This window comes from Aplidium turbinatum, chromosome 2 (genome assembly GCF_918807975.1).
Source record: "Aplidium turbinatum chromosome 2, kaAplTurb1.1, whole genome shotgun sequence".
Classification (NCBI taxonomy): Eukaryota; Metazoa; Chordata; class Ascidiacea; order Aplousobranchia; family Polyclinidae; genus Aplidium; species Aplidium turbinatum.
Window position 1 is genome coordinate 2,113,161 of NC_137473.1, and position 24,173 is coordinate 2,137,333.

Genomic DNA, 24,173 nt, shown 5'->3' on the forward strand with positions numbered 1-24,173 from the left:
CCATTACTCTCATATGAGAAAATGGAAGAACTAGAGGTGCTACCTTTCACACAAACTCCCATACACCCCAAGAGGGCTACTACCTCTAAATACCGATTGTCAGTGTTGCAGGATGTTTTCAAGCATATCTAGTATTTATCTATTAAAAGTCGATTATAAATGGAAAAAAAAAACAAAGAAATCAACAATACCACAACTCGTAGCTGGCATAATTTTTCCTTGACAACGAAGCAAAAGTAGTCCAATTTTGCAACGAAAATCGCAAAACTGGCAACTCTTACAACTTGTCAGGCAATGTCGGCACTTTTAGGGATTAGCAAACATTTTACATGGTTATTGCATCATTTTTACCCTCACCTTAATCGGCAAAACTAGACCGACTGAAACGGGCAACCTGACAATAAGTATTTAACTGTACCTCTTGGCCGCGGCGCGCTAATGTTACCCTCACTGTAAACAAAAGTTTATTTAGTAAAACTAGTCTGAATCGAATTGGCAACCCTGACAACGGGTATTTAGAGGAAACGCTTGCAGGTCTCTAGATTAAAAAAAAGTAGTTCAACTTGGCAACACTTTTAACAAATAAACTGATTTGTCGTCGCCTCCAATGCGGCTCATCTCGAAGGGTAATTTTAGATACAACTCTTACTGAAATTAAAAAAAAAATCTAATCTGGCAACACTGTTAACAAATAACTTAATTTGAATTCTTCATTGAAATTATTTCATAAAAATTAATAAGTTAAATAAACAAACTTACTTTTGTTGATGTTTATCGACCTCAAGTTGAAGAACATAAACAAACCTTGGTTTGATAATATTATACACATTTTTGTTGATGTTACGTCACCTGATGCAAACAAGCAGTTTGTTGTTGTATTTTTAACTCAACCAAACAAAATCACTGGATAACATAATTTTATTATAACATCAACAAACAAATAAAAACATCAACAGTCCTTGTGCGTGAGGTAAATCGGAGGTCCTTGTAAATCATCACCATCCATAACCTCGATCTTCAACTTCTGTAAAAGACAAAGCGAATAATTGACGTTGATTTAATGTTGACACAATTAATTTATGTAACGTTGATACAACGTAAACAACTCTCACTTTATTGTCCAACCGATCCAATGTTTCTTGTAGCTTGGATCTTTCCTCCATGTTCGGATCTCTAGACTCCCCATCTCCATCATCGAGGGATTCCCACATCTCAACTTCCTCCTCAACTTTGGGCAACACCTCGATGACGTCATCGATAAATAGGTGGTTGTCATAGAGATGCATCACAACAATCTAAACACAAATTAATTATGATTCAATAATTAAACATAAACAATTTATTTATGTTGTGACTTTTTGTTTATTTTATGTTTACAAGAATTGTTAGAAAATGATTAAAATTGGAAACTGGAACTTACTTTGTGAAACTTGTTGAAACTGAGACGTTAAAACAACGTAATGCGACGTTGAATCAACGTAACAACTGACCATGAATCAATGTGTTGGTTATAAAAGTTAAACATGACTTACGGATCCAGGCATCGATTCGATCGCCTCCTTCCATGGAAGGAATTGATTGGAATTCATTTCGCATCCGGACAGATCAAGGATTCCAACTCGCGTCGGCATCGACTTGAGGAATGACGTCACAGCATGGATGTCATTCTGAGTGTTGAAGGATCTCATCCATATCCATCCTCCATCAAAATGACTTCCTGCTGTGACTGTCACTTCCAAGTCGTTGCCTTCCCGCAGAATCTTGCTGATGGCGATGATGAAGCGTTTATCTTTGTGATCTAACAATGCAGGAATAATATCAATAAATATTAGCTCGGATAACCAGGTTGTAGTTTAAAACCACAGTTTGGTTCTAACCATAAAATAATCAAACATTGAACACAAGTGGTTTACTAAAGAATAAAACATTAATTTATTTATATCTCAAACAAAAATATAAACAAATTGTTTTGAACAAAACTTTCAGGTTTGAGTCAAAGTTCTAATTTGAAAAAAAACTTTTTTTTATTTCATAAATATTGACTATTCCGTTTCAAAGAAAAAATTTAACGTTCTCCCAGTTCAGTCGCTCATAGCTCTTAAAAAAGCTATAAGCATTGTTCTCTAGAGCAGCGTAGCCTACTACTCATTATTATGAAAAAAGTCAAGGACTACAGTATAAGGGCTTCCATATCGTACTTATTTCCAAGGTTTGTCCTACATTTGAAGAACTATATCTTATATACTGTCTTCATTTCTAAAAAATGACCTTATTTTTGACTTGCGTCCTTATTTTATCTTATTTTTAGCAATTCAAAATAAGACTATCACTTTTGCACAAACGAGTGCTTTATTTCCTGAGCTAGCTGATCAAAAAAAAAAAAAGAACTGATCATGAATTTGCAAAGAAAAATATAATTTGAGTGTGGAAAACAAACTGAAGACTAGAATCAAGTGTAGGCCTACAAATTGAAATCGAAATCATATGAAAAAGTAGCCTATTCTGGGCGGACATTCAATTAATTGATTTGAAATGCGACTTTGAACTGTACTAAATGTTTTTTTACGATGAATTGTCGCTAAAATCAATAGTTAACTGTTAGCATACCTGAAGTTTTACAAGAGTTGCTGCCAGACCACTTTGAAACATTTCTTAGTTATCAAAAACGCTTTGCTTTGTAACTTTAACCTTTCTCACAGACTGTTACAATTATGATTTTTCTTCCTAATTTGCTTTTGAATACAAGTTTTAACCTTTTATCACCTCTTCGGCTACCTTTCAGTGAAAAATGCATTTAAATCGTCAAACTGTGTTTCTTCTTGTGATTCATCAAACGTTATCCAAAAATGAAATGGTATGTAAATGTAATGTATATGTAAACAATAATGTATTGAATAATATTTAATTCTATTTCACTTGCTTTCTTTTTTTATGAATTCATTTGGTCGCACTGAGACGGTTTCCTGAGCTTTTTCACCTTGATGAATCTTTGTTTTATGACTTCACAATTTTGTTTTTAATTTGAGTAAAACTTAGTAAAAGTTTCTGGAAACTTGTCGCTACTGTACTTACATGTTTTTAAATTTAAATTCTTTTTGATGTTCATTTGTATTGAAGTTTTAGACTAGTTTTAGCCTATTTTTACTTACCTGTAGCAATTTTCCGGGTTTCTTTCAGTAATTCCTTAACAAATAGTTGCCTTTTCTGCATTTTTTCATCTAAAATATAAAAACTTGTCGTTAAAATTATGATTTGTAAACGTCGCTTCGATAAGGTAGCAGGACTACAGTATAAGCATTTATTTTAACTCTTAACCAAATTATCAAATGTTATTAAAATAAAACAAATGTTTCCAAATTGCAAGTGCATCTTTATAGAAGTTTGCGTCAGTAAATTTCTAGATGATTTATCAGAAAATATTCCGCACTTTATAATTTGTTCTAATGGGCCTCAACAATGCGGAACAGGTTTGTATGACATGCGGCTGCAAAATTGTCAGCTCGGTAGCTCAGTTGGTTCAGCCTCGACTAAATGTACAAAGAAATCGCAAGATCAACGTGGGGGCACCTTGACTTAGATAACCGCATGGTTTTTTCGGTGCCTCCATGGTGTAGTTTCCATATCAAAAACGCGATTTGCTATATCTCCTGATGTGTACATTGAAAATGAATGTGGAGCTATGCCGAAATAAACTTGATTGATTGATTGATCAAACAAAGCTGGTTCGACTCTCGGGGAGTGTGCTTGAGCAACGCATTTCAAGTACAGCTCTCCATTCAGCGGCACCAAGTGAATGAAATACTTGACAAACAAAACTTTGTCAAAATCAGTGACGGGTCATGGGTCAGTGGTTCAAAGCCTCTACTAGTATGCGAAACTGCCAGGATTAAGCTTTCAAACAAGCTTTTTTAGTTTTCGGATAAAAATTCCACAATCACTCAATTAAATCCTATAATACAGCCTTTGAGAAGATTTGACGCTCGGTGTAAGTTAATAATAATGTTTGGTTTATTAGGCTACTTTGACTTTAAATAATTACGTTTGGTTTGTTGATTTTGTCGACGACGACGACGACCGTCGCAAACCGCTTTACAGTCGATGATCTTTAAAAATTTATGACAAAGTTGTTTCAATGCGTGATGATTTTAATAGTGTTTCAATTATCGTAACCTTGCTAAATCATGTTCAAAGGCAATTTAATTCTGTTAACAATTTCATTTACTTAAGTACTGTTCAATGAGCTTGTAGGCAATAAAGAATGTAGGGAGGCATTTGGTCACGTACTACCCTACAAAAAAAATCGAGAAAAACATGTAATTATTCTTCCTTTGTGCAATTATTTTTAATCGCATTGCTCGTTCAACCTCATTTTTATTAACCTAATCGACTACATTTGGCACATAAAGTTTTAGAAGTAGATTTAAGGGATAGAAATATTTTATGCACTTCCTCAACAGCTAAGACAATAATGTAATATTTCAAAGTAAACCCATTGCCTATTCAACTACTTAACATTTAAATGACGTATTTCAATGTTTATAGAAATATGAGCTAAAATGTGCCTTGTATACTACGCATAAGGAAGGCCTGGACATTTCTGACGTTTGAAATTTGACTGTGAGACGACATAACTTAAACAAAACTTAGTAACTAAATTATTACAGACCATCTGTGGTCTAAAAGAAAAATCATTTAAAACGTGATTTCAACTTTAAAGGCCTACTAAATGAAATTTTGAAACGGGAATGAAGCGTTAAAATGCGTAAACTGAACATTCAAGAATACATTTCATGGCATTGTTCGTTCAACTCTTTTTTGCAATTTTGCAAAATTGCAAAAAAGTACATGGAAAAAAAGCCAACAACAGGAAAAAGTGGCAAAACTGCAAAAGTTTAAGGCGTGCATATGATGTAGACTTACAGCATATATGTAGGGGGAGGCTGGGGTGCATTGGAACACAGGGACGTATGGAACAGTCGAATTTTCCTTTTTTTCTTTGACTTTTAAAACCATTCAAGCATGACAGTGGCTTCATTGCTAAGTTGCTCACCACATGTTCTGTTTTGGTAGCTGACATGCGCTGAGGTAGGGTGCTGTTGATCAAAATGTGTTTCTGACTAGTTCAAGTAAATTGCAGTTTATTCAAAATAAACTTAGTTACAGAATATTCAGCGAAGGAAAAATTGTCCTACCTATGAAACTAAGAACGTAGGGATACTAGCAAGCTTGTGTGAAACAGTTTTCTCAACAGGTTAGAAAACAAGTGAGCTACCGCCATTTTTGTTAAAAAATTTGCATTGGGGTGGATTGGAACAAAAATGTTTGTCTGCATTGGAACACGTTCCAATGCTCCCCAACATATTGTATCTGTTAGTTATAAATAAATCAGTCTGCTTGCAGGAAGCATAAAGATATTAAGCCAGGTTCATATTATTGTCATAGGTTAGGCCTACATTCAAGTAGGCTACGAGTAGCCTACGGACTTGATTCCATCTCAAGTTGGCTACAGTTTTAGGTAGGCTTTTTAGACTTGAACTCGCACCTAATCTCTCGTAGCTTACTCGTTGGTTAAAGAGTTTACCTAACAATGGTTACCCTTACACTAGAGAGTGTAAGTTAATTGTTTATGCCTATAAGTAGCCTATACTGTGGGCTAAAGTTACACACTACATGATTTGTCTTCATGTAAAAGTATCAACCAATAACTTGCTGACTTTTGGTTTGACTTCATTTTCAGTAAGCTACTGCACAGTGCACACTAAAACTATTAGTGCCTAACTTGTCATTGCATTTTCCACAGACAGTTATGGTGTTAGGTGTTGCTGTAACATATTCACGCATAGCCAACTCTTGCAAAACTAGCGACAGAGAAATTTTGTCTAGCCTGTATTGTGAACATGGTTCGAAGTCGTAAACGCAAAACTGATAGAGATTTTTCAGGAAATGTCATGAAGAGTGCCACCGAAATGGTCATAAACCCAGGATGTTCAATACGAAAAGCAGCTGCTCAACATAATATAAAACTTAGACCAAACACAAAATGTAGGCTATGCATGGCTGGATACTATTCCTACACAACGTTTGTATAACGAAGCACAGCCTATTTCTTTTTGTTGTTTTGTCTTTTTGTTGTTTTTTCGTCAATTTTTCTTCTTAATAAACACGTTTTTGTGATGTTTTACTTGTGTTCCATTGTACCCCAATCGATGTTCCAATCCACCCAGTCTTGTGTTCCATTTGACCCCGGAAAAAATCCACGGGGCGCATTCGAACACCAAATTTTGAGCTCGAAATACTCGGCAAGTATAAAAGTTTGGAGAAAGTGGAATAATTTAAAATATAAAACTACACTTATACTATCCACTAGCGAGACGTCAGTATGTTTAAACAAAACCTGATAGAGCTAGAAACAAAAACGTTTTTAGTGTTCCAATGCACCCCAGCCTCCCCCCTAAATCAAAGTACATTTAAACCCGGCCATCAATCCTGACATTATGTCAACAATATGTTTATTGGAATATTTATTTGTTATACGATAATATTACCAGAAGAACTTGGTTGGTGGGAAGACGATGGCGTTTGTGATGAAGTAGATTCATCTGAAGGACCTTGGTTCAATGCAGTGCTAGATAGATCTGTAAAAGTGAAACACGCTGTGGAAACATAAGATTAACGAAATTTACTGCCATTGAATTAAGCGTTCCAGCCGATTTTTGCAGCTATAAACTTCACCAGGAACGGAACTAATAGGATCTCGCAATAATTAAAATTTTATGCACACAGAGACCATTATCTAGTCGGTAACCCTACTTGAAGCAATTTGTAAAGATGAAGTTTGTGATTGCGTCACTGCTGACGTAGATTCATCTGAAGGACGTTGGTTCATTGCAGTGCTGGATGGATCTGCAAAAATGAAACACGATGTTGAAAAAACAAAACGAATCAATTTCTTCCTCTTGATGTAATGTTAGTGATCATACACCGTGTATGATGTGTATGATCATACACCGTAGGGTGTTCCATTTCGAAATTTTGTCTTGCGATTGTCTTGTGACAAAGAACAGTATGTGCTTGCTTGCTTGTTCGCTACAAGTAAAATTACCCTTGGAAACCACTGGAATAGGCGATTGTCCGCATGTTCCGACAATCTTTATTTCCCAACAGGCCACGCAGCTGCTTCAGAGCAGTGTATTTCATACTGGAAGATGGTTTGTAGCGTGTAGGTGTTCCATTTTGACAAAAAATTTTGAACTTGCACTTGTAATAGTGATTATGAGATGGGATTTTTGGTTAAACGAAGTATCCTTTTTAAATTTTTGACCAACTCCCATTTTTTGAGGTCCCACACCCCCTTGGAGAAATACCACCTTGTTAGGCACAAAAGTCAAATGTTTGAATGGTCATAACTTCTGGTTAGGATGTAATAAAACCATCATTTTTTCATTAATTCTGCATGATTATTCATGCTAAACAAGATTACATGGTTTTTAAAGTCATAAAAAATAAAGTAATTTTTTTTAAAATTGCTAAAAAGTAGATTTTGATATGTTTTTGAAACAAATCTTGATAATGGCATTTACTACTTAGAAAGTAATACAAACAATTTCATTACACTCCACAGGCAACTTAGAAAATACAAGATAAGAAAACACAAAAACTAACCAAAGTTAATGTAAAACATTTACGATAACGTACTAAACTTTCCTATTAAACTTGTAACATGCTAAACCATAACTGAACATGCATTCTTATTGCATCATTGCAACCACATATTGGCGAATATCATTGTCAGTCTTTTCTAATTTATCATTATCATAGGCATTAGTGCTATCCTTGACTCGTTTTGCGATGACACATCGTTTCAGCAGTCCAATGACTCTTTCATTATTCATCTGATTGTTTTTGAACGATATCCATGCATCCGGTGTGCCCAATGAAAGACATGGAGAACACTGGTTGGTGACATCATAGAATGAAATGAGTGTCTTTTTAATTGATAGCGCAAGCATTGACTCAGTTTTTGTGGCATCTATTGGCTTTCTTGCAATTTTGCTGATGTTTTCTGGCAAAATTGGTGGTTCATCAGTATAAGATGCCAGAGTGACATTTTTTGGGGAAGCCCACAAGCTTCCATGCCTGATAAAACTTGGCATCGCATACTTAACAATAGCATAATCAGACGCTGCCATCAAATCTCTATTGAGAAGTGTGATGGCTGGTCCGTTTTCAGCACTGGGGTGCAAAAAAATTGAAATAAACATTGGAGCATACACATGTTAGAAACGATTCCCCACCCATTTAACATTATTGCTGCATCTCTGCTCCATTCTATTTTTTCATGCTTAAGTGACCCGGCCATGCATTAAACATCTTTGCTAGTTTATCGTTCTTTTACGTTTTGGCATTGACTGGAGTGGTCATTGTTTTATAAATCTGGAGAACTGGAAATTTGGAGTGACTAGGGAATATGTAAGAACAATAATAATAATAACATGTTTTATTTTGCGCCCATTGCGACAACATACAGTAGGCTACACTGCGATTACATATGCAACACAACAGACGACTGGAAGCAGCAAAGGAACTACACAGTTATCGAGTCAGCTGCTCCCATTAAGAACTCGGTAAGCAACTGTTTCATTTATTATTGTCGTTTTGAATACACCAATTCTTTAAATAAGTAAGGCCTGCACTTTACACAGTCTAGGCAGAAAACGTTTAAGACAACACATCAACTATAAATTGGCCGATAGACCTCCAGCAAGTTAAGTGGCATTGAGTGCGAATGGCCTAAAAAGTAGAATACGAAGATAGCCATTGGCCTTGGTCAACTAGCGAGAATGATGGACAGCCTCCTGTGCAACGAACAAGTATTGTTTCAACGTCCTGGAATGTTGCACAACTTAGGACTAAGAGTGAAGCTTGGTCAGCTCTTATGAATTTGTTGCCTGGAGTTGATGTTGCTATCTTTCTCAAAGATTGGATAAGAATTTCTTTGCTTTTTTATAGCTGTAAAACATGCCTCCCCGCTAGCACTTTCCTTTTCTCTGAACGTTTTGAGGGCAAGGAAAAAGCAACCCTATATAAAATTGGAAATAACAACCAGTCTTTCTCGATTGAATAGCTTTTTTCCATCGAAACAAAGCTGGTGGAAAACAGCATTCCTCGATTTCAACAAACTATCATCAGTGATCTTCTTTCTATATGCAATGGCATTGTGATGCCATGTAAAATGCCCAAAGTATCAGCAGCACAGTTAAGCAACGAATGAGCTGCTGTAATTGAATACCAGCTTTTTAGCAGCCATTACTGATAATTTCTCAGTAAAAAACGTTTTACGCTTGGTATGAGTGAAACGTTGCACATTTTTCATCTCCTGGTCTTGTTGCTGATCAGTATTGACACAAAAATTGTCATCAGCACTACTAAAATCATCAGATTCTGAACTTAATTGAAGTTGTTCTGCTGTTCCATCTTGATCATGTTGGTCAACAGGAAGTGGAAGTTTCAAAATACGGTATAGCAACACATGGAAGTGGAGGATCGTCTTATCTGGCGAACATACCTTAAATCACAGATTTTTGCTTGTAAAGTCAGGGGTAGTCTTGTACAACGGGTCGTCTTATACGCCGCGAAATACGGTATTCTAATTTTTCTTTGATTACTTTAAGACCTTGAAAACCTTTTAATCTTGTTCAGAATGAAAAACCATGCAGAATGCAAAGATGGTGGTTCTACTACATTCTAACTAGAAGTTATGATCATTCAAACATTTGAATTTTATGTCTACCGAGGGTGTGTCTTCTAAATTTCAAGGGGGTCATAGGACCTCAAAAAGTTGGAGTTGGTCAAAAATTTAAAAAGGATACTTCGTTTGACCAAAAAAACCATCTCATAATCACTATTACAAGTGCAAGTTCAAAATTTTTTGTCAAAATGGAACACCTACAGGCTACAAACCATCTTCCAGTATGAAATACACTGCTCTGAAGCAGCTGCGTGGCCTGTTGGGAAATAAAGATTGTCGGAACATGCGGACAATCGCCTATTCCAGTGGTTTCCAAGGGTAATTTTACTTGTAGCGAACAAGCAAGCAAGCACATACTGTTCTTTGTCACAAGACAATCGCAAATAATCTAGCTTATGTTCCTACTTGAGTCAATTTGTGAAGATGAAGTTCAGTTCAGTTGTTTTTTTATTTCTGACCATCATATCAAAACAATACACGTCAACATAGCAAAGGTCGAGAAAAAGGTAGAAGCGACAAAACGACAAGTTGATGATTGCGTCAGTGCTGACGTAGATTCCATCGAAGAAAGTTTGCTAATTGCAGAGCTCGATAGATCTATAGATTTGAAAAAAAATATTGTTGTTGGTGCAGTAATTATTATATAAAATGACATCAAGTCTCAAGGTTTTATTTGTCAAACAAAATTTGTTTAAGGAAGATAAATTATTGCAACGATTTTTCCCCAAAAAGTTGATAAATTATGCCTTAACTTATTACAATGAAATAAAGTGCGATAATATAAATTCTTGTTAGTTTCATGATGAATAGTCTGTAGATAAATCACCAACTTACTTTTGTTCATGATCAGATCCAAAAGTATTCCAGCCGTAATTTGGACAACACCAGCCCAGTGATCCTCCAGTAAGTTATTTTGAACCAATGACGTAAAATCTGGTAATGACATTTCACGACAGATGCATAAAGTGCAAAAACAATGAAAAAGGCAAAACAACGCAAGAAAACAACTACACGCCCAGCAAGCTGGTGCAAGAGAGAAGCCCAATTACGGATCCATAGGATGCACTGCTAACGTTTTACTAATGTATTACTAATGTAATGATGTTTTACTAATGTATGACTTAATTCCCTTCATAATTTAAATTATATTGTCACTACTGCTCGCAGACTAAATTTATTTGTTTCTTAGCAACCAAAAAACCACTATTGTTGGTTTCTTTCTAAACTTAGCTGCTGCATTCTTGAACTGACCTACTGAAGATTTTATTATGCCTGTTATAAAGTTCTGCTGAAGAGAATTTAATATTCGAAATCGCGATACACAACAACATAACTTGACATCCAATGGACTGGTCGTACATTGTTCTTGAATTTATACTTCTTAGGCAGTGCATCCTGTGGATCCGTAATTGGGTTTCTCTCTTGCACCAGCTTGCTGGGCGTGCAGTTGTTCTCTTACGTTATATTGTCTTTTTCTTTATTTTTGCATTTTAATTGATAGTGACTGTATCATTTTGATCCGTTATAGGCTAATTTTGTGTGCCTTTTATGCAAGGATGGCTTGCCTCCCCAGAATCCCTCCATGGCGTTGTCACTCCGTTTTACTAATGTATGACTTAATTCCATTGGTAATTTACATAATATTGTCACTACTGCTCGCCTCGCAGACTAAATTTATTTGTTTTTCAGCAACCGAAAAACAGTATTGTTGGTTGCATTCTTGAACTGACCTACTGAAGATTTTATTATGCCTGTTATAAAGTTCTGCTGAAGAGAATTTAATATTCGAAATCGCGATACACAACAACATAACTTGACATCAATTGGATTGGTTGTACATTTTTCCTGGACGTAAAGTATTTTATTGTAATTAAATTTGAGGTAAACCTAAAACTTGAATATTTGAAATTATTTTTGGCCCATAATTATCAATAACAGCACAAAGATTTGAAAGATTTGAAAAAGCATTTCTCTTCTATTGTTACGTGAAACAATGTTTTGAAAGCTGATTTATTTAAACATAAAATCATATAATTCATTTCTTACTTGGAAATATTTTTTTTGTGAAATATTTCAATCTGTTCATTAACTTTTGAGGTTTTGACTTTTGAAAAACAGATGAAACATCTTTGGAAGATGATTGCGGTTGATTTGAAGCAGTGGATTGCCTGTTCAATTGTTGAGATGTTTGTTGAAAGGAATCTTGGGGCAAATCTGAAAAACGAGCTAGAAATGTTGAATCCCTAACTGTGTCCTGGCATAGTATTGTTGCTGCGATATGATGCTAAGTGTGCCGCCATAGGACAACTATAATCTAAAAATACATAAAAATTGAAAACAATCTATTCATTCAAAGGCTGGTTGATGTGCTTTCAAAAGTCAGCACGAACTGTAAGTCAGAAGTTCTATGACGCAGTTTATATTTTTTTGCTTTTCAAATCAAAATATAGAGAGCTGCTTTAAAATGCATTGCTCAGGCGCACAATCCCAAAACTCCAACAAACTAAATATAAAAACATATTTCTAGAACCTTTTCCTTACTAGTAAACGCACATACAGTAGAATATGCGCACACTGTCCACCTTTTCAGTATTAAAGTAAATTGAAATGAAAAGGAAGTAGCTGTTCCCATTTGTGAGTTGCTGAACAAACATGCTTGACCTGACTCAGAGCTAATACAATTTATGATTTTGCATGCCACCTACAATTTACACATGTTGCGCTGTAGCTGCTCTGTAGTGACAAAGACTTTTAATGTTTAGTAGCTAGGCTACGTGTCATTAAGTTGTCTCTGTTTTGGTGCCGTTTGTTTTAACTATGGACCATCTAGCGAAAATAACACCTGCCAACAGGGCAACAGAAATATGTATAAATGAGAAACGCGAACGTTAAGACGTGGTAGATGTACAGTAGAAGTTGATAAGTTTGTTGAGAAGGTGATCGTGATTTGTTTTTCGTGACTACATGCACTTGAGCACTACCGACTACCGGATAACTTTAAAATGTTGTCAGCAGAGTATATTCTTACTTTGTGGAGGTTGTGAAAACAAGATTTGCTGGGAAGGTTTTTGTGTCAAAGCAGATTTGATTGAAGGCTGTTGGTTGATGGCAGGACCCGAAGTGGCTAAAAAAATAAAAATTATAACTTATCGAGTGCAAGGAGTAGTTCGAGTAGTAAGTGAAAGACACTGTCTTGGCAAGACACCTAAAAACACGCCTGATTGTAGACATGAAGATTTTCTTTTTCGATTTTTCAATTAAGGTACTTACTATAAATCTTCAACCACCGTACACAAGCCTAGATATGAAAACGACAACAATTTTGACCATCACTTGAGATAATTATTTGGCAACCTGTTAGGTTGTAATAGCTTCATCATCATTAATAAACAATATTCAATAATAATAATCAATAAATACAGTAGGTTAGCTTTGATGGTTCAGTTTCTTTGCAAACAAAGAAACATCAAGCAACGTTGGTTCGACGTACGACGTTGGTTCAACGTTGCGAACAAAGAAACAATAACATCAAGCAACGTTGGTTCGACTATCGGTCTGTGCATTTGAGCGACACAATTCTAGCTCAGGTATTTATTGAGTGCCACCTAGTGGATGAAATAATATATAAGCAGGAGACTGTGACTGTGGCAATTATGTAAAGGGGGGTCCCATACTTGATTCAAGTGTCGACTGTCGTGTATGAGAAGATAAGGTTCTCATTGTACTAAGACTTCGGCACTAAGGAGAGTAGGGTGGCCAGTTTCTTTCTCTCGGCCGCCTTTACTTCGGCAACTATGCCCACCCAATTTATTACACCCTGGGGCCTGGGTAGAGGTGAGCGGTGTTTTCAATAACCAGCTGAAGCCGGGAGTCGAACCAGGTTTGCATAATTGGAAAGCCAACGCCTTATCCGCTGCGCCATCCCACCGCCACAACCGCCACCGCCGCAATTATGTAAAAGTTCTAATATTAAACTTTCAAAATAGTTTTCTCAGTCTGAGAATAGATATTCTCACAACCAATCAACGATTAGTAGCCTATGCATGTAAAAAACTTTATCAGCCGTGACTTAATAGCTTAATGCAGCTGTGTGGCCAATAAGCAACCAAGCGAACGTTGGCGCTCGCTCGACGTCTAACCAGTTGGGCGACAACTTTATGCTTATACAAATCAACGCTTTGTTATTTCAATCATAAAGTTTGGTGGCCTACTCGATCTTCCTACTTGAAGCAATTTGTGAAGATGGCATTGATGATTGCGTCACTGCTGACGTGGATTCATCTGAAAATGAAACAAAAAAAAGTAAAAATGAAATACGATGTTGAAAAAACAGAATGAATAAATTTCTTGCTCTTGATGTAATGTTAATCATCATATGGGCTACAAACCATCTTCCACTATGAAATACACTGCTCTGAAGCAGCTGCGTTGTTGAGCCGTTGGGAAGTAAACATTGTCGCACTTGCGGACCGATGCCCGACCCAATGGTTTCCAAAAGATAATTTTACTTGTTGCAAACAAGCAAGCACAAACTATTCTTTTTCACAATACAATTGCAAAATATCTAACTTATATTGTTGGAATAAAGCCAACAACAGGAAAAAGTGGCAAACTGCAAAAGTTTAAGACGTGCATATGACGTAGACTTAAATCTTATATGTAAATCAAAGTACATTTAAACACAGCCACCAAGCCTGACATTATGTCAACAATATGTTTATATGAATATTTATTTGTTATACGATAATATTACCAGAAGAGCTTGGTTGGTGGGAAGATGATGGCGTTTGTGATGAGGTAGATGCACTTAAAGGATGTTGGGTTGTTTTGGAGGTTGAGTTGTCTGTAAAATTTTGATATGAATTTACATATAACGAAGATAAAAGACTTCCCTTGTTAAGTGAAATAAATGAACTTCAAGACTAAATTTTTTAATTTATTTTTACTTCTAAATATTTTTTTTCCTTGAAGATGTAACTCTGCGCTTCCACGGTTGAGGTTTTAGGTCTTGTGAAGCTGAAGATGAAGCAAAGCACAAATAATGTCAAGATTCCAATATTGCTAATGATAATTTGTTGAAAGGAATATCAATTATTGTAATGAATTTTTCCTTAAAGTTGACAAAGTATATCTTTACCTGGCCAATTATAGTGAAAAAAACCTCTATTATAAGATTTGTTGTTAGTGGTACGATAAATAAACTGTAGATGAAATAAAAAATGAACCTTTGTTGATGATCGGATCCAAAAGGATTCCTGATGTAAACTGTACAACAACAGCCCAGTGGCCCTTCAGCAGGTTATTTTGTACAAAAGATCTAAAATCGGTTAATGACATTTCACGACAGATGTATAAAGCACTGAAGTACTCCTGAAAGGTCTGGTGGCTAAAATATAACCGTTGCTGCCCTTCCAGGAGTGGATATTCTCTGTTTGCTCCCAATAGAGTGACGACAAGATCTTGAATTTCTTCACTGGAGAGATGTTCTGCTTCAAGGTCGTCTGTTGTGATTAAGACTGTTTCTCTTTTTGTTGCTTCGTACGCGATTTTGGAAAGTCTGATGACAATATCGTCTGATATCGAAATCCTTGCGTGTCCTGAGGTTTTAAGATTTAACAATACAGTATGAAATATCCTGGTCATTGTGGATATATCATCAATTTGTGACGATCCAAGAGATGCTCTCACATAAAGTTGCAGCATCAGAGGGTTGTGGCACGTTGACTTTAAATGTGGAGTTTTTATTGTAAGTTCGTTCCAAAGAATCTCGGATTGTTGTTGGTCGTTGACAAAGGCGTCGAACAACGTTTTCATGTTGTCAGATGTCAGATCACTAATGAAGTAAGTGCGTTTGGGTCGACATCTTTCAGGAATATTAAGCATAGCGTGTGGTCGAGAAGTGAATATCAAGTGACAATTCTTAAGAAATTTTCCCAAACAAAGATTCGAAACAAGTTCCCAATATTGAAGTGGAGTATTGTAGTTGGATTCTTTCACATTTTCGTTTAGTTTCCAACTCACTTGATCAAGTCCATCAAAAATAATAAAGCAGTTTTCCGGATTGGCTGTCATCCATTCAAAAACAGAATTCTGTTCTTGGTCGTTTAAGTTGTAGTTACAATCTCCCAACAGAAACTCTTTCAATGTAAATTGTTTGTTGCAGTCATTCATGTCCATAAAAAGCTTCCTTAGGACGAGAACATTTTCGCTTTGAGAAAGTCGTCTTGCCAGACGTTTTGATAGAGTTGTTTTTCCTGACCCAGGATATCCAATTACTGACACAAACCTGTTGGTTTGAATATCAGAAATTAATTGATCGATTGTTACTGCTTGGTCAGATTTACTTAATTTAATTCCTTGACTGTTTGGATTGTACTTGTCATCGTCAGGAATGAACCTTCCTTCGTAAAAATCAACTTTATACATTTCACAATAAATTTCTGGAATGCCATCTGGAGAAACGTCAAAGCTGGAGAGATCAACGTCATAGTTGGGATGATATTGTTTGCGAGCTGCATGTTGCAGCTTTTTTAATTCTTTTGTTGAACCTAAAAAGCAGAAAAATAAAAAAAATATTTGTAAAAATTGCTTTTTAATTGGTGACTGGCGTTACTGGCAACCTCACTTGATTAGACTTTGGGTGAGTTATGGTTCAGCAAATATAAAAAGCTTGGTAAAATGTCCAAACATATAAGGCTAAATACATTTACGAGTCTGACTTAATAAGCTTGTTCAACACGTTATGTGCTTAACGTTTCGCAGTTTTTCAGTACAATATTCAAAACCTTTCTGAAGGATATTGCAAATTGTAAGCCTAAAGAAACCGACTTTAGCACTTTTACCAAACCACCACGTTTAGAAGCAGGACTGTTCGAAACAAAAATATTTCGTTTTATTTAGAGGCGAAATTTTAAATCTTGTTTTTTTTTAATTTGGGTAGAGAGGTTACTTCTTTTACAGACATAGCTGAGCAACATCACAATATTTAACATTATAACAAAAAAAAAATTAAAATGAAATAGCAAACGTTGTCGACTACACATATTGCTCTTATCAAGCCAAGAAAATATTACATTCTTTATGAAATGCTACTAAAACATATACAGCACAACAACAACAAAAAATATAGTCAAATCTGAACAATTGCTTATCTTGCACACAAATGAACCGACAACTGAAAAACACTACTTAGCACAATGTGCCGAGTATTTAAAGAGGAATAAACTAATGTTCAGAAGAGAAGTGTCCAAACAGATTGCGCATGATAGACAGAAGTACAAGCCTAAGACACAAACAAAGCATAAAACAAACACACAACATAGCACTAACAAATCATAAAACGTGGCAATTTAATTGAAAGACTGTTAAGAGATAGGAGTTCTGAGTTATCCATTTGTAACAATACAAAACGAATAAAAATTTCACAATGTAAAATGCACCGGAAATTCATATTATGAAGTGATCTTGCACAATATTCTTCAACAATTCAATACTGACAATTTCCTACCAAAAGGCATTATAAAATAAAGGAATGCAAAATATGCCTATGAAGATGAAGACTGAAGTCAAGGAAGTAGTCTGAGCGTAAAATGCGAAAATATAGGGCCGCCTGGAATAAATTGCGACCTTAACAAATTTGGTATCGTTGGAAAGCTTAATTCCTCTAGTTTAGGATTATCACTCTCCTCCAACCAGGGACCCTTGGCAAAAAAAGTTGTGGCCGTTTTTTAAGCAACACCTTGCGCCGCTAGTGGCGCAGCTAATCTAGCTATGTTTTCAGCAGAAACAGCAAGCCGTGTAAAATTCTGGCAGTCGAAGTTGCTCCGGTGACCACTGACCAGCTTATTAGCCATGTAGTGGTATCCATCTTGAACTCTGAGCGTTGCACAAAAAGAAAAAAAAATAGCCATGAGGTTTGTAAGTAACTAGGCAGTACTGAGTAGGTTTGGGACAGCAAAGATTCTTGATCTACCACTCTGCACTGGCTGCAGTACTAGCCTAAATATCACAGAACTGAGTACCGTACCAGGCAAGCCTACCGTAGTTTAATTTGTTTTGGGAACTGTTTGCAAGAACATCATTATCGGTACCGTAAGTTATGTCAGGTTATTCATTTAATTTGGTTTGCAGCAGAAGTCAAAACGTTAGATAGGGTTTCGGGCAGCAGGCGATACACATTACACAGGTGCACTAGGCCTATAACAGTGTAGGCTACAGTACGGTATTCTGGGCTATGATGAAAGTTAAAGGAAACAGGTCTAAATGTTTTTTACATGTAGCATGTCTTATCATCTCTAGCTTATGTTAAATTTTTGAATTTACTGTTGTTCTTTTAGTTGAGTTCTCTTTCATTTAACATCTTGGATTTTAAATGGCACTGCATCAGAGTTGCCAGATTGGGCTACTTATCGCGAATTGGGCTACTTTTAATTCGCTTCGCGACTTGAATTTGAAGGTTTGCGATTTTTTGAAATTTGCGACTTTTTGGGCTACTTTTTACTTCCCAATGCCTAACAAAGATGAAAGTGGAAAGAATCACAGAATAATCGACTTGCATCACATCTCTCACTTTGGAGCGTTTTTACGTTTTTTCTCTTCTCTCTTATTTTGGTAAAAATGGCGTGATGACCCCTTCCACGTGACCACGTGTACTTTTCCTAGCCAATGAGCGAGTAGCGTCTTGCTGAGTTTTACCCAGTTGGCCTTGGCCGAGTCGAACTCGAGTAGCCTATTGGCTATTGTCGCCTCACTATCAGCATCTAAATCTATGCGTTTGTTGTTATAAAGCAGAAGTTTCCCAGGGGGTTTTGTAAGTATTTGCTATTGATAGATTAGACTTAGAGTGTGAATTTTGTGATAGACTTATTTTTTGTGGTTAAGATTTGGGTTTAAGTTTGAATTAGTAAACTTTAAACAAGATATGTACGGTATTGTTTAATTAGACAAAGACTAGAGGTGTAGTGGGTAGTAACTAGTAATGTAGCAAATCTTATTAGCCCAATGGAGGCTAGCTGTGACAGTCTTTTAATATTTTAAGTCAGCAACAATGGTAGCACAATAAAGCTAATTGAGTGACGTTAAAACTAATTTTGTGACCAGTTTTCCTCTGGTTAGCGCTACCAACTAAACTCTTCTCGTTAATCTTTGTTGTGCTACCATCATTGCTCACTTTCTTCTGTGTTTTAAACCTTACAATATATATCCATTTTTAACTTGCCATGAACAAAACTGTCTAGATCACATATACTGGTATTCATAGAGATATTTGATAGTAATGAATATTTCAATGAGCACAATTATGCAGTACTACCTAGATATGAATGCATAAATAACTCTTAACTCCGTGAGGTTTGTCATTGCCATGTGAGTATTGTAAGATTTATGCTGACATTTTTGTGTTGTATACATCACTTAGTGGTATTGTAAAACAATCAATAGACTTTTTTTTTAGTACTCGTATAGGTTTCATTAAAACAATTAACGGTATTGGTGTTCATTTCTTGGTCTGTTGGTGTAAGCATTATTTTGCATATATTTCTGCTCTTGTATTATAATAATAGTTCTTGTGATCTTTCCGATTACTCAACTGTCAATACTGTAGCCTATAATCTTTTTTCTGTTTAGGTAATTTAAGGTTGTAAAGTTTAATTGTACAGTAGGAACTGATATACAATGCAATATCTTACAATTGGGACATGTTGGAAAATTATGCAACATACAAAATACAATTTTCCTTGAAAGAAAAACATCGCGCAGAAATTGGGCTACTTTCAAATCCATTTTGCTACTTTTTTGCTACTTTTTGTAAAAAAAATCTGGCAAGCCTGCACTGCATGCAGGTGTGAAGTATTTGTACCAATGAATGCAGTATGGTAGTAGTAGTAGGCCACTGTTACCAGTGCACTGGTGCACAAACTGACAAAGGAAGGGTGTTTATTGAGACCTGGTAGCTTCTAGTGATATCCATGCAACAATACGTTTTCTGGTAATTGCACACACTATCAGTTAAATAAGGAGGCCAGCCTACCAGTAGGAGCTATGGTTCTTGTTACTTCTGAGACCACCTGTAAAGGTTATAACATATTCAGATATATATTAAGTTTGAAAGAGCAAATGTTCTGTGTGGCCATTTTTTTCCCAGGTCTGATGTTAGTTTTCTCTCTTTACAGCTTTAAAGATTTTTATGAAATACCGGTAATGATTTCTAAGTTGTATAGCTTAGTTTATTAAACAGTTAAAATTGATAGACTAGTTTTCAGATGTTATGGAGATAATTGAATAATGGAAAATCAGAATCAAGCTTTTTGTAATGAAAGTTTATGCATCAAATGCCAATCTCATAATGTATCAAAGCTACAAGAAGTGAAACAAGGTGGACTGAAGACATTAATCAGCTATGCACAAAACATTGGTGACAGTCATCTTTATCAATATCTAAAAGAAAAAGAAGAGAGCGAAAGTAGTTGTAAGGTGCATGAGGTGTGTCAAAAATTAATTGCTGTTTGCTCATGCTTGGAGTGGATGTGATACAACTTCTGCAATATATCAACAAGGTACCAATATAATTAATCAGCTTTGGTAGCAGTACATTTTAATCTTGCTTTCAGTGTTTTATCTATAGTGTTTGTTACAGTGTTTTATTATTATTATTATTATTATTTATTTGCGTCAAACAAAGTTGTCCATATCCAAAACAAAAACAACGAAATAATACACAAACTGAAAATGCACAAAGATCACAGAGAGATGGATGGATGCCGTCGGTTTAAAAGCTCAATAAATGGGCTATCTACTGTTACAAATTTATATACAATGAGCGTTGGAAGAATTGAAAGTATTCAGAGCGATAAAAACAATCAGATGACATCAGGTCTGATATAAAGCGATTGGAGGAGTGAATGCAACGGTTGATAAACGAAAACATGTTTTTTCTCAATAAAGCATCAAACGTTGTTATATTATACATTACTTGATATTCACGGGCACTGACATAACGAGGCAAGTTGTGCAATATTCTAAAAGAATCATTGTAAGCAACACGTAATCGTTTTATACTAGAAGATCTAAACTTGTTCCACAACTGGGATGCGTAAAAGGACATACAATAAGAGCGAAATACAATGTTTTTTACAGAGGGTGAGCATTTAGCGAAATGAGATTTTGCATTGTTTGCAGCACAGTACTGAGAGCGTACCTGCCTTGAAATATCATTTTCATCTGAGAGAGAACTCTCAATAAATACACCCAGGTATTTTACAGAGTCTGTGAACACAATTTCAGCTTTACCTAGATGTAGCAGAGGAGCACGTGAAAGATAAAAGTTTTTAGGGGAAAATAACATACCAAATGACTTTTTAGAATTGAAAGTAATTTCATGTTCAACAGCATACTTGTGGCAAACATCTAACAAATTTTGTAAGCCACACAAACTAGGCGAGATGCAGCAAATGTCATCAGCAAACATAATATGGTTTAGACAAGAGTTGCCAACATAGCAACCAACTATTGTTTTATTGAGCCCACCTTGTCTGACTCCATTGGACACATTAAATGATTGGGACAGATGACCTCCCCACCTCACTTGCATGGTTTGTTTACTATACCAGTATTCCAATAAGCGAACAAAATACATAGGCACGTTGCGTGTGATAAGTGTTTTAAACAATAAATTATGATTGACTTTGTCGAAGGCTTTTGAAGCATCCAAAAAAACAGAATATACAGGAGTGTCATGACTGATATAAGAGGACACTGCTTGTTTTAATAAGAAAACACTCATGTCAGTACTATGGGCAGACTTAAACCCAAATTGATTGTCACTAGTATTCAAAAAAGGCAATAGATGATTCAAAATAAAACGTTCAAACAGTTTTGAGATTACTGTAGCTACAGCAATAGGTCTATAGTTACCTGAATCTTGAATGTCGCCATTATATTTCTGAACTGCTTAAACCATGCTTGTCTGAAAGTATATACATTTTTACCATTTTCTGATCAGCTTTTAAAAGATATGCAAGAATTCAGATGGCAGTCATCACCAAATCCACTCAATATTATTCTAATATTGTAATACTTTTATTTGGAATGCCAATGCATGGAGTGTATGCACACATTATTTGGTGACAATGATTAATTATGTCATCTGTCTTGTTGCTTAGGAAAGCTAAAGATGTTCAATTACCTGAAGAAGGAAGAATTTCAACAATCTGCTGATGTATTTGGGAGATTAGATTCTACACGTGAGCAAATAGCTGATGCTGGAAGAGATTTGTTATTGAAAAGGTTAGTTACTGGGACTGTATTGGTGCACAGTTAATTAAATAAGAAGAAATGAAAATGTTGCTGAGTAGCCTACCAGTCTGAATGAGATTCACCGATAGTAATGCTATATTTTGTTGATCCATCAAGCTTTAGTGCAAAACCTGCCGATTCACTTGGCCAACTACGGTACGTCAAGTACATGCAGATGGTTGCAACAGCTTCCACTGTTCATCCTGAAAGATTGCCACCCACCGAAGCTGCAATTCGTTTTCATTCCTTCAGAGTACATTTGCAGGTGAAATAATAGTGCGTAGCCTAATGGTATTGTAACACAATACCCGTAATCATTTAGTATAAAAGCGTCTTTGCTCTATAGATTATACCACTTGAAGATATTTTTCAAAAATTGTTTATTGTCGGTAACTTCAAAATATTACAGCAAATTGCGCTATTAAACTGCGGTAAGGAAAAGATGCAAGTTATAGCAAAACAAGTTGCGTTATAATATGACTAGCATAAACATGTGGTGTAGGCTACTACAAATCAAAAATTTTATGGCAGCAAGACTTGATTTATCTAAGTTGGTATAAAACTGTTGCTTCAGGTATGTCAGTGGAAGCATCTTGACACTAAAATCTTGGATCTCGCACAATGGGGATGGAAAGCTGACGCAGCAGGTGCAGTTATGCCAATAAAGGCCAATTTAGATCCGGCACCAGAATGGCTATTGAACGTTGTACGATGCAAATGCAAAAAAGGAACAAAAAATCAATGTGGTACAATGTCTTGCAGCTGCAGAAACACATGGCTTAAAGTGCGTACAGCATGTGGAGAGTGTCGTGGGGAAACTTGTTGCAATCTCAGTTGTGTACAAGAAGACTGCCCTGAGGATTGCGACGGTTTGATCATGTTTCAATAAATTATCTGTTCTGCCAACAAATTAAAATCAAAATTTTACAAGTGCTCCAGTGATATTAAAAACGTTCTATTCCGTTCATATTGTACTCCAATGTATGCATGTCATCTGTGGAAAAATTATCATCAACGTAACATTAATCGCCTGCGTGTTGCCTTCAATAATGCATTTAGAATTATGCATAATTTGCCTAAACATTATAGCGTACGTGAACATCAAGTCTTGTGCAACATTATAACATTTCATGCATTACTTCGGAAATATGTTTTTTCTTTTGTTGAAAGATGCGAAGTATCCGAGTGGTTAGCGCGTTGGGCTCGCAGTCGAGAGCCTGCATGTTCGACTCCAGCCACCCGCACTTGCCATTGTTTCTCTGGGCAAGAAACTTTACGATCATTGCCTCTACCCAGTGATCGATTTCGAGTAATGGGTAGTACCAAATTTAAGTCATAAGTAGAGTAGACAACCGGAAACAAACATTGCCGTCGGCTGCAGCGTGGGTCAGGTGTATGTCGGAAGGCGTACACCGATGCATAGCGCTCAAGTCCGCTTTCCCGCAATGCAGGATAAAGATAAACAAACAAACAAACTCTATTGTTGCCTCCCTGATGAGGTCCGATTGCCATCGTATATCAAATTATCGTCTTCATTATAATAATTCTATGTATGCTGATATCTAGTTTTGATGGCTGCCATGTCATCTGATTGTTTTTATCGTTCTGAATACTTTCAGTTCTTCTAACTTGCAACACTACCGTACCATTGTCTGTAAACTTGTAACATTAGATAGCCTATTTAGTGAGATTTTGTGCATTTGCAGTTTGTGTATTATTTCGTTGTTGTTGTTCGTTATTTGTGCATTTGCAGTTTGTGTATTATTTCTTTGTTTTGTATATTGACAGCTTTGTCTGATGCAAATAAATATTATTATTTGTGTAGCCTATTGCCCAAATTTGAGCTACCGGAAAGATTCCACTGGATAGTTGAGCTGTACTCCTCAGACATGGCATATCCACTAGCAGTGTGAGTCGAATTTTCACCGTCGACAAGAACAATAGTTACACGCCTTGGGCACTGGCAGCAGTGACCGAGTGGTTAGCGCGTTGGGCTCGCAGTCGAGAGCCTGCATGTTCGACTCCAGCCACCCGCACTTGCTGTTGTTTCTCTGGGCAAGAAACTTTACGATAATTGCCTCTACCCAGTGATCGATTTCGAGTAATGGGTAGTACCAAATTTAAGTCATAAGTA

General features: G+C 36.1%; 3 protein-coding genes across 3 annotated transcripts in view; 1 reads left to right on the forward strand and 2 right to left on the reverse strand.

Moving 5' to 3' along the window:
- Positions 1-3,210, reverse strand: part of LOC145765613 (uncharacterized) — a 66,700-nt gene extending 63,490 nt beyond the window's left edge. The window contains exons 1-3 of the mRNA XM_082577447.1: positions 3,150-3,210; positions 1,533-1,798; positions 1,113-1,295 (exon numbers count right to left, since the gene is read on the reverse strand). Coding sequence (XP_082433573.1) covers positions 1,113-1,295; positions 1,533-1,798; positions 3,150-3,210 — 510 coding nt within the window. The remainder of the gene's footprint in view (positions 1-1,112; positions 1,296-1,532; positions 1,799-3,149) is intronic.
- The window catches only part of LOC145765718 (uncharacterized), a 1,283,504-nt gene that overhangs the window by 938,117 nt on the left and 321,214 nt on the right, over positions 1-24,173 (reverse strand). Inside the window, exons 8-12 of the mRNA XM_082577542.1 lie at positions 14,502-14,591; positions 12,777-12,872; positions 11,795-11,962; positions 10,583-10,681; positions 6,811-6,903 (exon numbers count right to left, since the gene is read on the reverse strand). Coding sequence (XP_082433668.1) covers positions 6,811-6,903; positions 10,583-10,681; positions 11,795-11,962; positions 12,777-12,872; positions 14,502-14,591 — 546 coding nt within the window. The remainder of the gene's footprint in view (positions 1-6,810; positions 6,904-10,582; positions 10,682-11,794; positions 11,963-12,776; positions 12,873-14,501; positions 14,592-24,173) is intronic.
- Positions 20,211-23,217, forward strand: LOC145765676 (uncharacterized). Its single transcript, XM_082577498.1, has 4 exons — positions 20,211-20,301; positions 21,907-22,030; positions 22,157-22,304; positions 22,614-23,217. The coding sequence occupies exons 2-4, from the start codon at positions 21,918-21,920 to the stop codon at positions 22,926-22,928; spliced, it is 576 nt and encodes a 191-aa protein (XP_082433624.1). The 5' UTR covers positions 20,211-20,301; positions 21,907-21,917; the 3' UTR covers positions 22,929-23,217.

What these genes read in the sequence shown, in the direction of transcription:
- LOC145765676 (XM_082577498.1), top strand. Translation starts at nt 21,918, where the DNA reads ATGTTCAATTACCTGAAGAAGGAAGAATTTCAACAATCTGCTGATGTA. An exon ending in AGAGATTTGTTATTGAAAAG is followed by an intron (nt 22,031 to 22,156) that starts GTTAGTTACTGG and finishes TGATCCATCAAG; the next exon opens with CTTTAGTGCAAAACCTGCCG. An exon ending in CCTTCAGAGTACATTTGCAG is followed by an intron (nt 22,305 to 22,613) that starts GTGAAATAATAG and finishes CTGTTGCTTCAG; the next exon opens with GTATGTCAGTGGAAGCATCT.